Source organism: Aedes albopictus, chromosome 1 (assembly GCF_035046485.1).
Source record: "Aedes albopictus strain Foshan chromosome 1, AalbF5, whole genome shotgun sequence".
Classification (NCBI taxonomy): Eukaryota; Metazoa; Arthropoda; class Insecta; order Diptera; family Culicidae; genus Aedes; species Aedes albopictus.
In genome coordinates, this window is record NC_085136.1 from 333,168,429 (window position 1) to 333,184,073 (window position 15,645).

A 15,645-nucleotide genomic window follows, 5' to 3' on the forward strand; every position below is an offset into this window, starting at 1 on the left:
AATTGAAATCTTGTCATTAGCGGTTTAATTTCTAAGCAGATGAATCTAGTACTGCATCGTGAGATATATGTACAAAATATTGCTATTTATATTGAAATAAACTTTCGCATTTGCAGATTTGATTAATGATACTCGTTTTGATGAAGATCCACCTGTTGGTATCTCAATAACGATCTTTTGTACTTTCAGTAACAAACCAGTTCGTGACAGCAAAGTTTGGATACACTCAACGGGGACACGTGATGCTAATGTACAACGGGTACGGATTTATCAAAGACCGCCAAACGGCGAAGACCTGCAACTGGAAGTGTTCGCTGTTCCGAAGGATGAAATGTCGTGGGCGAGCCATTACCAAAATCGCCGACGGTAAGCACATGATGAGGGTTACCCATGAGAAACACACGCACAGTCGGGATGAGTATCGAAAAGAGATGTAAGGCACGTAATCATTAAAAATGCAAGAAGCTGGAGTCGGAGGACAAACCCGAATCAATGACAAAGTAATACTAGCGAGGCGGATATTAGTAGCAGAATGCAAGTTCTCAAATACCAAAAGGTGAGAACTTCGCGAACAATATCAATGCCTATGTAACATATGTATAGGTCATTTCATCATTTCATTTTCATAGGACACGATCGGTGAACTACTAGATTTGTAGTGATGAGCTGAATTTTTGTATGTTGAGAAGGTCAATTCTCCGTTTTTGCAATGAAATGGGTCAAAAAGCGTGGGTATAATGATTACTTGCGTAATTTGGTGCTGCTTGCGCAAAGCTTTGGATACCTGCGTTGTTTGAGTTGCAAGAAATGGAGAAAAGAACTACATGGTTACCCACGATTTTTGCACCAATTCTTTGCTAAAACGGAGAATTACACCATACAAAAATTCAGCTCATTACTACACATCTAGTACTACACCGAACGCTCTTGGATTGATAAGAATCTGCCCTGGCTTCGCTGCAAATACTGCAAGGTTACCAAAATGACTTATTTTTATTCAAGAGTTTTTATTTTAATCACATGGAATTCAAAACAAAAACAAATGCATAATCTTGCTAGAATGATGTTTTAACAAGAAATACTGATGGGGGGAAATGATCGTTTAAGCTAGAAATATCACAAAGCCTGCGAAAAATATATCTATAGTACTAGATTACATGGGGCGTCCATTGAGTTTTCTATGTTGAGTAAAGATGTTTCTAGAATTTTCTGCAAGGTATTTTGCCATCAACGATACCTCACCAATGAATAGCTCCAAAATGATGCCTTGTTTTTCCCTTGTAGATCCCCCGAGCTTTAGGGCAGCTCAGTTCGGTTACACTCAACGTGGAAAGATGATGCTCCTGTACGATGGTTTCGCCTACATCAAAGATCGTGATGCCCGGAACAGCTGCAACTGGAAGTGTTCGCTGGCCGGAAAGCGAAAATGTCGCGCCAGAGCCGTTACCAAGATGGCCATTGGACGCCAAATGATGAAAATTACCAACCCCAATCACAACCACGACCGAAAAGCGTATCGATTCGATACGGTGAATTTGTTTTCCGACAAGAAATAAAATTATTATTTGTGCATTGTACTGCTTAGTGTTTCTATCGATAACTATACTGCGGTAGACATCTCTATGTGACTTTTGGAGCTAACTGCATTCTTCATCATTTTAGAACTATTCGCTAATGCATACTTTGGAAAAACTCGACGCGGCCACCAAATGCTTCTGCATGAAAATTACAGCTACGTGCGGGAAAAGCAGAAGCAAAGTACAACCAACTGGAAGTGCTCCTGGCATGTCAAATTTCGTTGTAAGGCGCGAGCAGTGACGAAAGAAATCGAGGGTCAGCATTTTGTTCGAATAACCTGCGGTTTCCACACTCATCCTCCGGCAACTGGCTCCAAGTCTAGTGATGCGTCGAAACACTACCACGAGAACTATTAGACAGTGGAAAATGGTACCATGGTAAGTTCAGTCATTTGCTAACGACCTGCAAACTGACACATCACTTACGTGTACATTTTGAAAGATAAATTAATGTGAACGCAACACGTTGGTATCCTATAAGTATTGTCAAAGACTTGAACGAGCAACGATTGTTCAAAGATAGTGGAGAGTAGTTTTTTTTCTTGGAAGTACTAGATAAGAGACAGTCAGGGACAGTCAGGAGACGTTAGTTAAACTTTTCTCATTTATTGAAACCAAAGTGCCTAAACATTTGTTTGAGGGACGATTAATCAGAACGTTTACAATGCATTACTTGTTGTCAATCTTTAATATGGATGGAAGAAATTCATGTTTGCATATCGTAACATGGTTCTCCGGCAAAACTACCGTGGCTCAAATATGGTCTATAAGCGTGGAAAGTGATGTGTGCGAGTTTTGCGGTTGATTATAACTAGAAAATGAACTTGTTTTCTTTAAATTCAATACAACTGATTTTAGTTTCTTTTTTTCGGGTATACTACGACCAAACACTGGCTCTGTGCAACCGAAGCATTTGAAATTATTTTGTTAATCATACATTGCCAGAATAAACTTTATATACAAATTGAAGCTTTTTACACTTATACGTACATCCGTTTGTGTTGATCTAGTACGTCATCATGTAAACTTTATATTCAAACTTATTTTCGACACTCATACGAACAACCCTTCGCGTCGTTTAATCGGCTGATCTAGTACCCCATCATGTAAAATAATTATCTTTCCCTCTTTTAGATGACATGCATGGCTTCTCGCAACGGGCTCACTATGAGTTCACGTCCAGAGGAACGCAATGTCTAGTATACGATGGCTATTTCTACAGCAAAAACAAAACAAATGAGGGTGGCGTCCGGGTCAACTGGAAGTGCCGTTACTACCAACGGTTCAAGTGCAAAGCACGAGCACTCACTAAAACAATCAACGGCTGTGACTATGTGAAGGTCTCCAGTACGGAGCACACCCACATGCAAGAGATGTACTGTAAAGACCTGCGACGGAAGCGGCGTAGAGCTATACAAACAGGATCGTTAGACTATCAATTCCTGGGCTGAAGATCTGTGCGACCTATAATAAAAATATCTTTGTGGAAAACATATTCTTTGATGACTCTGATTGCTTGCTCGTTTTAGCTAAGCTAGATGGGACAGATTATTTTTATGCTGATTTATTTGGCTGTTTTTAGGAGGGGCCGACAAAACAGCGGATCTGGAAATGGCACAGTTTGGATCAACCCAGCGGGGGCGACCCCTTCTAGTACATCAAGACTACACGTACATCCGCAATGGAGAGTTTGGCGGCACAATAAATTGGCGCTGTTCGGCCTACCGACGACTGAAATGCAAAGCCAAAGCCATAACGGTCAAGCACAATGGCGTGGAGTTCGTAAAACTATCCTATGCCTTACACAGCCATGGCCCCAAGACTGGAAGCGATCAGCAGTGGAAGCATGAGTCGGAAACGGTTGATTTCCTGCGCTGTGAAGAGGATGAAGAAGCCATGATAAAGTGTTTCTTAGAAAATTGAGACACGTTGAATAAAAACGACAAACTTAGATGTATTTTCTATGCATTTATTTTCCATTCTAGTACTACACCTGAGTGTTTGTTGTCATTCACATTATATCATTTTATCTCCTATACAGGTAACATTATTTATGTGCTGTCGAAACGAGGCACTAAGCATCTGTTCTTCGATGGCAACACGTACACACCGAATGAGAGACCTTATCCCGGGCAGCGTTCTAGGACGTGGAAGTGTACGTTGTACTACCGATTGAAATGCCGAGCCCGTATCGTTACCAGTGAAGCCAACGGGCTACCCAAGTTGCGTGTGGTAGTAGCCGAACATACCCACGAAAAGCTGTTTCCCCATTTGAGCGAGAAATTTCGAAGCCTGTTCTAGATCAACGAAGACACATACCCAAATCTAGTCCATCACCGATTGATCTCTATTTTACTCTAGTCTTATTAAATCTAATCGATTGAGAAATAAATGTTCGTGTGCTTAGATAATCTGAGTGTTTGGAAGGTTTCAGCTCGTAATTTTTTTTGTCATGTTTGGCCAGAAGAATCTAATCATTACTGTTTCTCATTTACTTCTAGACCCGTACGACTGGGGTCCGCTTAGTGCGATTCGATTCGTTCACTATCCGATTAAAAGCAAAGTGATAACGGCAGGTTAACCAGGCCACCTATTGGGTGTGCGATCGTACAAAGCAAAGCAATTGCCGAGCTCGGATCACAGTTTTCGAAGATCAAAGAGTGTACAAAGTGACAAACTCATATCACACACATAACCCAATGTATACAAAGCTTTGTTTCTAATAAATTCGAGTAATTCATCATCCCGTTCTACTATTTCATCCTTTCTATTGATTACTTTTTATTATTAGTGTTGATAACTTATCTATCTTCTAGAAATCGATTACATTCCGCCGACTTCGTTGGTTGCCACCATCAGACCCGACATCAGTGTAGTACCAGAACAGTATTTGGTGAAACTAGAACAAGAGATTCACATTTCCACCGTGGTTGGTCAACGAGGCAACACAAAGTTGCTGATCGAAGGATACACGTACATTGTCAACAAGAGAAGTAACGGAAAATGCTATTGGGGTTGTGCTAAAGCTGTACCCTTCCGTTGTCGCGCCCGACTGATAACAGATGACATCAATTTCTACGATGTGACGTTCAAAAATCTAGTACACAATCATCGTCCAGGCGAAACGAAACGACGATAAAAACTAACATCAGATTTCTGGATATGAAATAAAGCCAAATTCTTGAACACTAACAGTTTTCTATGTTTTGTGAAGTACTAGATTGATTTGTCGAACTTTTTTTGCTATCATCTAATTCGTTTTTAAATCTACTTTCAGTGAAGAAAGCACGCCTGTCGGGAGTGCTGAATCTTGCTGCATGGACATTTACACCCGGACAACGAGGTAAACCCAAGCTGGTGATCGAAAACAATTCCTTCTTCCGCACCAAAGGGGACACCCAGCGATCGTACTGGTCCTGTTCGGCGTACAAATCCAAGAAGTGCAAATGCAAAGTAGTAACCCATCGGAATAGTTTGGTCGTAAAGTACACTCACAAGAGTCATACGCATCCGAACGAGTACAACGATCTGTCCAAGATTAATCTGATCGATGTGGACATCAACGAATTTTACGATAAACCGGTCGGCGGTGCCGCCTTTGAAGTGAAGAAAGAACCATCCCTTTAAATGTTGTTCTATAGGATTCCGAATAAAGTGTCTGTTTTGTAACATAAGCTAGATCGGTAACCACAAGTAGTTCTTGAGTTTAAAACAAAAATAGAATAACTCTATTTTCCTATGAAATTGTAAAAGTTTCCCCTTTATTCGTTTATAGGTAAATCAAGATTTTAAGGAATTATAACCAAGTGACCGTGTACGCCCATGATGGTTTTGGACGGATACAATCAATTTAAAATACAATCTTGCCTTTTCCAAATATCAGTGCTGAGAGGTTATCCCTCTACTAACAATTGCATACTCATTTTTTTTAGAAAAGAATAACTACGGAGCGACGTGGAGCGGACCGGGTGTGATGGTTAGAACACATGACTATCACGCCGAGGACCTGGGATCGAATCCCACTCCCGACAAAACTCACAAAATGTGGGTTCTTCCTTCGGAAGGGAAGTAAAGCGTGGGTCCCGAGATGAACTAGCCTAAGGCTAAAAATCTCGTTAATACAGATAAAAAAAACTACGGAGCCCAGTTTGAATTCGAGGGCAGAGATTAGATGTGAGATGTGAACTCCATACAAAAATAAATATCATCGTCTTATTTTTGCATGATTCGTCGAGAAATGGTGAGTCTTTTTTTACGCGGTTTTTTTGAATTTTGAACTGAGTTTTTTTACGCGGTACGTATCTCCCGCGTAAAAAAAAACCTGACTGTACGGTTTCCCCAAGCTGCGCCTGGATGGGTACATTTACTTGCGCAATGTCAAAAAGAGCGGAAAAGTCTACTGGGTGTGCGAGCGAGCAAGGAAGACCAAATGCAAGGCACAAGCTATAATCTATCGAGGAAAAATACGTATCATAATCAACGAGTTCGACCACAATCACCGACTGGGGAAAATGTAAATATACGTTGACTTTGCATAAAAAAAGGCAAAAAGTACATTATCTCATGATGATGCCCTTATCCCCCCCCTGTGCGGCATTCATAGTGAACAGCTGTATGGTACGAATGCAGAACACAAGCAATAAGCGTTAAAATTTCGGTTCATTTCTAATGATAAATCAGGTTCAAAGACCATTGTCATAAAATTGATGTCATGCATGATAAACATCGATTATCTCCTATTGATTCAGTCGTGGCTATACACAATGAATATCATTGCATTCATCGTGAACACCAGTATAGCGCGAAAGTAAAACACTAACAATGTCCGCTAAACATCCCATTCATCAATTTCAGATAATACGATTTGTGTTCCGTTTGATAATTCGGACGTAGCATTCACCATCAGTAGGCAGGGAAAACCGAAAATGATCTTCAGTGGCCACACTTACCTACGGAACAGCAGCAACGCCCAGAAGACCTACTGGATATGTGCTGCGGCACGGGAACGGAAGTGTCGATCCCGTGCCATTACAACCAAAGGCTTGCGCCACGTAACTATAAGAGAAACGGCGCATAATCACTGACTTTGTGAACTATGGCAATATCAATAAATATAATAGATAAAAGTTGTTAGTTTTGATTTTATCAACTTTTGCATTCGAATATCTGTATGGATTGCCAAACTAATTGCCTTCGGTGTTTGTTTCAGATCCATCGCGAAAGTACAAGGAGCTGGTATTTGTTAGCGGTTTAAGGGGAACACCGAAGCTAATCGTGGATGGGTATTCGTTCATTCGCAACAAAGGAAATTTCCGGACCACATATTGGCGCTGTTCGAAGCTTCGTACGATGGGTTGCAAGGCCAAAGTAATAACCTCTCAGTTGGACAACAAGGTGTCCGTTACCGATCCCGTTCATTGTCATATGCCCGACTATCGACAATATATCTGAAATTATTTGTTCAATAAACAGAAAAGAAAAGCAAGATGATGATGAAACTGCCTTATTAGGTTGTCAGGTGCAGTACTAGATCACGAATCTCACAGCTTAATTTTCATTTTTCTCGTCTAGACTATTGGGTGGAGCTCCTGGCGGATAAACCGGCGGTAAATTTCACTTACGTCACCGGTCAGCGTGGAAAACCGAAAATATTGTTTGACAATCATACCTACATTTGCTCGAAACATCTGAAAAATCGCAAATACTGGACTTGTGGCAAACAACGCTCGCAAGCGTGCCGGGCACGTCTTATCACCGATTCGGACAACACGATGCTGCTTGCACGCCAGCTTGAGCACACCCATCCTCCCGATATGGACATTATCACAAAATCTATGTTGTACAGCCAGAAATAAATCGACGCGTGGTTTAAAGTTGAAACATCTAGTACTTCGTGTCTAGTTTATTTTACTTCAATTTGTTTTCAAATTCTTGTACCATTCGCTAACAATTCCATTGTCTTTTTCAGATATTAATTCGCTCATCGAGTTCGAGTTTATGACTACTCCCTCTCCCACGCCGCTCAAATCCCCTTCTCCTTCGACTCAAATCGCTAGTCGACCAAACAGATCTAGGCGCCAGCGTAAAGCCGAATCAATCGTATTGGACGATCAACCTTTGGTGCTGTTCACATCACAACGGGGGAAGCACCTTCTAGTGTTGGACAACTATACTTTCTCCAGGAACAACACCGTTGGAGAAACGACATACTGGGCGTGCCGAGTGGTTACCGATCACGTCAAGTGCAAAGCCCGAGCTAGTACTACCCGCAAGGTTAATGGCCTTTTTCGAGTTATGCTTGGTAATGCGACACATACCCACCTGCCAAAAATGTCACGCAAGGTCCTACTCGAATGCGGTGTCGAGCCCAATGTGTTTTATTTGAAGAGTTGAATAAAGTGTGTATTGAATGCTTGATTATGATTTTTCCAACTTCGGAATTTCTTACTAATACGTACTACTAATCAGCGGTTATTCGTATTTCGTTCTAGTAATGCAAACTCAGATGACATCGACTGGTGTCAGGAATATTCGGAAGCCGAATGCAAGGAGAGCACGTAAATCAAAACCGGATAATATCGACATACCAGAAATATTGAAGGGACCTTCGGAGAAAATGATTTTGCAAACATGCATCGTCGGTGGAATGAAAGTCTTATATCAGAACAACTACTTCGAGTATCATTATTCCAAAAGTGGAGTGAAACTCTACCGGTGCGCTGCTTTTGCAGATTTACAATGTGAAGCTCGAGTCCTGGTGCAGAACGGGCTAGTTTATTCGATTAACGGAGACCATTGTCATTTGAATGCTGAACAATAAACGAAAACTGCCTTTTTATTAATCAAACTACCAATCAGTATGGAGTACTATATTTGATAGTTCTCAACGTTCTATTTGATTTTTTTGTGAATATTTCCAGGCGATCTATTACGATCAATGGAAGACTACAGTCAAATTCAAACTCAATATGAAATGCCACATCCGGAGATGGCTGGAGTATCTATACTGTATCAGCGTGAGCCAGTCGAAAAAGCTGGCGACAAAAAACGTAAGCAGTAATGTTCATATTTCAGATTATTAGGAAGAAGAATTGCCAACCGATTTCTTTTATTTCAAATTTCAGTCAATATTTACACGACATCATCACTCATACTGAATAAACTACCACTCGGATCAGGATCGCATGCCAAATCGCTTCCAAGGACAATCTCGAAACCTAAGTCCCACAAGACGTTGAATGTACAGCAAATCACTGCTACCGGGACGCCTTATGATTTGATAAACGTTCCTACCAAGAAGGGTGGTGTCGGGGTTCAGCACGATGGACACCACTTTGAGTACCATTTTACTCGCAGTGGACATAAGATTTACCGGTGTACGTGGCACTTGAAGGAACGGTGTCCATCGCAATTGTTGGTGTTCAACAGAAAGACCTATGTCATTTCTGATGACCACTCGCATACAGAACTGGCCCGGATGAGTGATGACATTTTGGCTAAGACAGTTAGTCTGTTAGTATAGTCTTCAAAACTCCACGTATTTTATGTGCGTTTTTCCAAATAAAGCATATTTTTCATTCACATTTAAATTTTCATCTAATTTTGTAGTACTAGTTTTGACAGTTTTCGCCATGGCATTCATATAACATCAAAGTTCTCTTTCGCTATAGTACCTATCAGCAGTGCGCAATTTGTGATGAGTACCAAGGGATCACCACAGCTCTGCATCGACGGATTTCCATTCACACGACACATCGTGAAGGAGGACACGATCTACTGGAGATGTATACAATTCCGTGCATTGCGGTAAGCATGAGTCGAACATATTTGAAGTTGAATTTATAAAGGAACATCTGTTTTTCATACAGATGTCCCGCATGGCACCGTCAGCGACGTTCGACCGGAGCGTTGGAAGTTTTTTGGGCAAAGCACAATCATGGCATTCTGGAGCGAAGGAAACGTGGCACATTGCGAGACATTCTACTACAGCGCAAACGGATGAACCAGAAATCCGCTCCATCTGAAGTGAAACCACAACCGACTACTAGCGCTGAAAATGACAAGCCAATTCCGGAAGAAACATACGCTGCGGAATATCTGCTAGCAGAGCTAGAGGATTTCGTTTTAAAAAATATGTGGCATTCTAGTACTTCGTCAAGTGTGCGAGAACACTGTTACTGTTATTGTTCGCGATATATTTATCATTGCCCGTTCACCGTTGTTTCTGGACATTGTTGACTGTGCTTAATAAACGCACTTCACTTGTTTTGCACTAGTACTTCGTCAAGTTGTAGAGCATTTATCGGTATCTCCGCCGACGCATAGCGAGCTAAAAACCAATAAATTTTTATTTACGCATATTTTGTTTTATTCTAGTACTCCATCGTACTCCAGATGGTATTGAAGGTAGAATTCCTGTTTATTTATAATTATTTATCCACTGCAGATCACGAAGCCGTTATCCATTACACCATGAGCCGAAAAGGGACGGCCCAGCTGGAGATCGATGGGTACCGCTACACGAGACAGAAAATTTGCAAAACCACAATTCGATGGGAGTGCCTTCAGACGAAAGCGTTGGCTTGCAAGGCACGAGCCACCACCAGTAACACCCCGAAGGGACTTGTGCAGTACTACAACAACACACACAACCATCCACCGCACATGGAACGACGGAAGGCTGGCGAACTGCACAAATTGAAACAACATACGGCGGAGAGGCTGAAGCTTTTACAACCCGATCTTTCGGAGATCCATTACAATGTTTAGATAGTAATATACAAAATTTGACAATCTATTACATAAAGATAACGTTGACGACAACACATATCTGATACTCTGTTAATATATCATTTGCATCGGTGATCGAAAGACATTTGGCGAAATGACAAACTGCCGAACAAATAAAAGGGCGAATTCCTAGAAAGAATAGCCTTTGCTCAAAAAAGGAGGATCACCTTGATATGTATTTGGACATTTGTCATTTCGCCATCCGTCTGGAGCCCTTTGTAGTGAACACTATTAATTGAAATATTCTAGTACTTAAACATATTTTCATCGTTCATATTTTAACCAATTTCGACGTTTTACAGATAGCACCTACTCGAACATTCAGTATGTAATGAGTTCGAGAGGAGCGCCCCAGCTGGATATCGAAGGGTTTCGCTTCACAAGAAAACATAAAGGCAAACAGGCTATCCAGTGGATTTGCGTGCAAAACAAAGCCATCCAGTGCAAAGCGCGAGCTACTACTACGTCGCGAGGGATGATGCGTCAGCTGATCAACATCCACCAATCATCCTCCTCAAATGCAGCGACGGAAGGCGGGTGAGCTGCGTGAGCTGAAGCGACAAATGGAAGAACGGACAATGTTGTGGCACGATTCCGCTACGTGAACATAAATCACTATAAAAGTATATGTTGAGGTGGCTTTCTAGTGAAACGGGCAACACGGGACAAACACGAAGATAGTTGAGGAGCACGTAGTTTAGTGAACAGCTGGAAGTAGAATGCCTTTGTGATGATTTTCTGTTTGTACCGTGGGGTGCCCTAATTTCGCGCGGGTTCAAATTTCGCTCACTGATAAGATTTAGAGAGCATAATCATAGAAATAATCGTTGCATTGTCCAAATTTTACTTTAGATAGTATAGTTAACGTAAAATTGGGACAATTGCACATTTTTTTATGATTATGATGTCTAAATATGATCAGTTAGCGAAATTTGGACCCGCGCGAAATTAGGGCACCCCACGGTATAAATCAAAAGTTAATTGTGTTTCACAAATGCAGTACTAGATTCCTATTTGAGTTCGTCGTACATATTTATAATCAAGTGATTCATTCTGCTCAATTCACTTTTTGGCAAATATATTGTATTTGAAGCTTATTTCACATTTCCTAGTATTCTATTACCCTTGGAAAATTTAGAAATGAGTTTAGCAATCGTAAAAATGAATCAACAATGCAAAGTTCAATTCTGGAGTTATCTGAAACGCCTCTGAATCGAATCAGAATGTTAAATAACTGCGACGTATACGACTAATCGCTAAATAATTCCCATGGTACAGTTATTGGCTATTTCGAAAACGGACCACTTCCACCCATCCACTACCACACGACAAAAAGAGGATCTCTTCAGCTGGAAATCGATGGCTATCGATTCACAAGAATGAAAGTGCTGCAAACCACCATTCACTGGTCTTGCTTGCAAACAAAGGCACTTCGCTGTAAGGCTCGAGCCGTAACCAATAACGACCTGCAGGGTACTATCCGAAGGTACGTCAACTATCACAATCATCCGCCTAGTATGCGACGTCGCCAGCATGGGGATTTGCAGCGGATCAAAGAGGGTCGAATGACTGTGAAATCGAAGAAACAGTGATATGGTGAATTGTTAGTCAAGTTAGCAATTGTTTCGATGGAATAAAATTACATTACCGAATACGCATAAGCGTTCATTTCTATTGTTCTGAGGTTTATTCTATACGGCCACTTCTAACCTATGCTGAATTTAACTATTGCAGATATTAGTCGGTTCGAGGCAAACTACGTTTCCAGTAGAAAAGGAACTCCTCAGTTGATGATCGATGGTCATTGCTACAGCAGGCAAAGGGTTCGCTTACGAACTATTCGATGGCGTTGCGTGCAGTTTAAAGCTTTACAGTAAGTATTCTAGTACTTCCTTTTCCATTTGAATATGTTCACAGTGGTTCAAAATTTTAGCTGTATGTCACGGGCGACAACCGATCGTCAAAAAGGCGGTCAGATCATTTCAGTCGATGGAGAACACAACCATGAAGTCATCAAAGAGCGGAGGAAGAATGGCGAACTTCGAGAGCTGCTGGCCAGGCGACATGCTGAACGAACCAGCACCTGTGTCAATTTAAAAGTTGAAGATATAGACAGTTGAATAAATCAGTCTTTGTATGCTATAACATTTTCGCTTTTTATGCAGTACTAGAATGTGGCAGTAAAATAATCTGTGAAGATAAATTGAACGTTCCAATCTTCTATACAGATTGCTACACATACGAAGAGCTGGATGTGCACGCCAAACTGAGCAAGAGAGGCAAGGTTCAGCTGATGATCGACGGGTTTTCGTTTTCGCGTGAAAAGGTTCGTCCGCATACCATTCGATGGATTTGCAATCAAGCATGGGTTTTGAAGTAAGTTGTGGTTCGGTAAACGGTGACATTGCTGTTGATAATAAACGACTTTTGTTATTTTTACAGCTGCAAAGTTCGAGCCACTAGTGAGAAAATAAGTGGAAAGCTAATATCGGTCCGAGGAGCGCACAACCATGGCGTTGTCAGCAGTCGGCGAAAGTGGGGTCAATGTAAATTCATCAAAGAACAATGCGAGAGGGATTCGGAGCAGTCAGTGGAACCTCCACGTAAAGGAGGAAGACCCAAAAAACAGCTGGAGCAATGGCAACTATAGACTGTGAAAGTGTAATTTCTAACAATAAATAAACTATTGATTTATTCATTACGTGCTTTTCTTTAGTGTGCTTTAATGAGAGTTTAGTTAGAAAATTTCATCATTTGTTAAATTTCTTTCAGACAACTTTTCGTACGTAATGAGTCGTCGAGGTACGCTGCAGTTGCAGATCAATGGTCACATATTCACTAGATCGCAGGTCCGCGAAAAAATAATAATTTGGGTTTGCAGTCAAAGGAGAGCCCACCGGTGAGTTTGCTGCTGTTGTTACGCAATTCTAGTACTTCAATCATAATCTTTCTCACGCTTCAGTTGTAAAGCTCGAGCGACAACAAGCCGTAAAGAGGGAAGCGCTATGATTTCGCTGAGAGAGGATCATACTCACGATGTTATTACCGGACGGAACGTTCGTCGAAAAAAGATTGTGCCGACTTCTGCAGTTATTCTTTCCGCCACGGAATCCGACTTGGAATATGATGAATACGATTTGTTATGATAAATATATATATTTGCAAATCACACACATATTCTTTTCTCAATTGTTATTCTAGCTCTAAAAGACGATTTGACAAAGTCTTAATTTTATGTGTTTCAGTTCCGAAGGACGTGGCCTACATAATGACGAGCCGAGGAATACAACTAACGGTCAACGGGTACATATTTTCTCGTCAAAAAGTCTCCACGCACTGCGAAATGTGGCGCTGCATGCTTTCGTACTCTCATAGGTATGTAGTTGGGCTTTGGATGATGTACTAGCACGACTATTGCTTACACTGTGTTCTGTAAAATAAAAGTGAACAACTGTTTTTGTTGCAGAACTAGCATAGTTGTTTCCAAACATTACAAGTTAAATTAAAAAATAACAAATGTCAATTAATCGTTATAATTTAATGTTGTTCTAGTACTACTTTAATTTGATGCCTTGTTTGTGTCCATGGAGCTTAACTACATATTACGTAAATCTTCAGGTGTCCAGCCCGGGCAAGCACGTACAAACCACGAAACGGTCAGGGTGCTCGAATTTCTCTCCGAAACCAGCACAACCATCCGATCGGCGCGACCAGTCGCAAGTATAAGAAACCAGCAGTAAATAAATCACCCAAGTTGTCAAAAGCTCTCAGCGTAAATAAACCAAAGACCTCCACAGAGCAGTAGCAGTATAGTTAACATTAACATTCGCATCGCAAATATAAGATTTAAAAAAAATCAGTGTGATCCTTTCCGTGTAGTACCAGATCTAGCTTGGTGGTTATGTTTTGATGTTGATTAACTACTTTTCATTTCTAGAAATCAGTGACATATCTTTCGTGGTGACCAGAAGGGGTCGAATGCAGCTGTCTGTCAGTGGATATCTTTACACCAGAGATAAAACACGAGGGGATTCACAGTTTTGGGCGTGCAACCATTCAAAAGTGTTGAAGTAATTTTCTTACCCTTAAGCTCTTTCAAACTAGTGCTTAACAATTACTCGTTTCTCGTATTCAGCTGCATTGCACGGGCCACTACACACAAGGTGCAAAAGAACGGCTCACCGAGAATAACTCTACGAGGACAGCACAATCATGAAGTGGTCACAGAACGACGAAAATCCGGAGCGCGTGCCCGTCTGATCGAGAAATGCCGGAAAGAACGTGGTCTTGTACCTTGATGTCAGTAGGAAAATGGTAAATTTTGATAAATATAATGTAAAATTTGCGTAATTGAATTATGTTTAAAGATGGATCAACTTACGTCATAATATAGTACTACCTTAATAACAAAAACATTTTGAAATATTGCAGATATTATATAGTTTTGTTCTTACCAAACAAGGGACACCCAGCTATAGGAAAATGGATTTATATACATGAGAGTCAAGGCTCTAGGAGCAATGTTCCAAAGAGAATGCCAATAGGACATATCGGTGAAGTACTAGATTTGTAGTAATGAGCTGAATTTTAGTATGGTGAGAAGGTCAATTCTCCGTTTCTGCAATGAAATGGTACAAAAAGCGTGGATATTATGATTCCTTGCCTAATTTGATGCTGTTTGAGCAAAACTTTAGACAACAGTGTTGTTGTTTTCTCCATTTTCTGCAACATAAACAACATGGTTATCCAAAATTTTGCTCAAACAGCATCAAATTAGGCAAGGAATCATAATACCCACGCTTTTTGTACCATTTCATTGCAAAAACGGAGAATTGACCTTCTTACCATACTAAAATTCAGCTCATTACTACAAATCTAGTACTACACCGAATGTGCCCCATTCAATCACATGATCATCAACGATCGACGCCAAGCCGGTCAACGAGCCAAACTTGTGGAGCAATGTATTCACGAAAAATGCTTGAGGCGATAGCGGTGACATATATTCTAGTACTTTATCGTTTCAATGATATTAATAAATGCTGTTACATTTTGAATGCCTAATGTGTTTTGCTCTAGTACTACAGTTAAAATGCGTTGCAATTCTCATTACTGAAAATTTTTTCCATTAATTCAGATATCTCATTCGTCATGAGCAAACGAGGTAAAACTCAACTTTGTGTCGATGGATTTCTCTACATGCGCGTAAAGGCTAGCGACGAACTGCAGTACTGGTCGTGCAATCAGTTCCGGGTGCTTGGGTAAGCAAATGCGCCTT

At 40.9% G+C, this 15,645-nt stretch overlaps 2 protein-coding genes across 15 annotated transcripts in view; both read left to right on the forward strand.

The window, feature by feature from the left end:
• The window catches only part of LOC109403953 (uncharacterized), a 48,334-nt gene that overhangs the window by 18,131 nt on the left and 14,558 nt on the right, over nt 1-15,645 (forward strand). For 9 of the 14 annotated variants that reach the window (XM_062847396.1, XM_062847386.1, XM_062847393.1 and 6 more), the window contains exons 1-7: nt 12,102-12,240; nt 12,301-12,743; nt 12,810-13,028; nt 13,140-13,266; nt 13,330-13,742; nt 13,986-14,437; nt 14,503-15,628. The gene's annotated coding sequence lies outside the window, so the exon portion shown is untranslated. Of the gene's footprint in view, nt 1-189; nt 557-1,284; nt 1,956-2,711; nt 7,976-8,068; nt 8,627-8,701; nt 9,384-9,445; nt 11,854-12,101; nt 12,241-12,300; nt 12,744-12,809; nt 13,029-13,139; nt 13,267-13,329; nt 13,743-13,985; nt 14,438-14,502; nt 15,629-15,645 lie in introns of those variants that run through there. The other 5 variants (XM_062847392.1, XM_062847385.1, XM_062847388.1 and 2 more) reach the window with 5 other exon arrangements.
• Nucleotides 40-3,878, forward strand: LOC109403930 (FLYWCH-type zinc finger-containing protein 1-like). Its single transcript, XM_062842337.1, has 8 exons — nt 40-58; nt 190-366; nt 1,285-1,529; nt 1,663-1,783; nt 2,712-2,981; nt 3,160-3,481; nt 3,563-3,576; nt 3,619-3,878. The coding sequence occupies exons 1-8, from the start codon at nt 40-42 to the stop codon at nt 3,876-3,878; spliced, it is 1,428 nt and encodes a 475-aa protein (XP_062698321.1).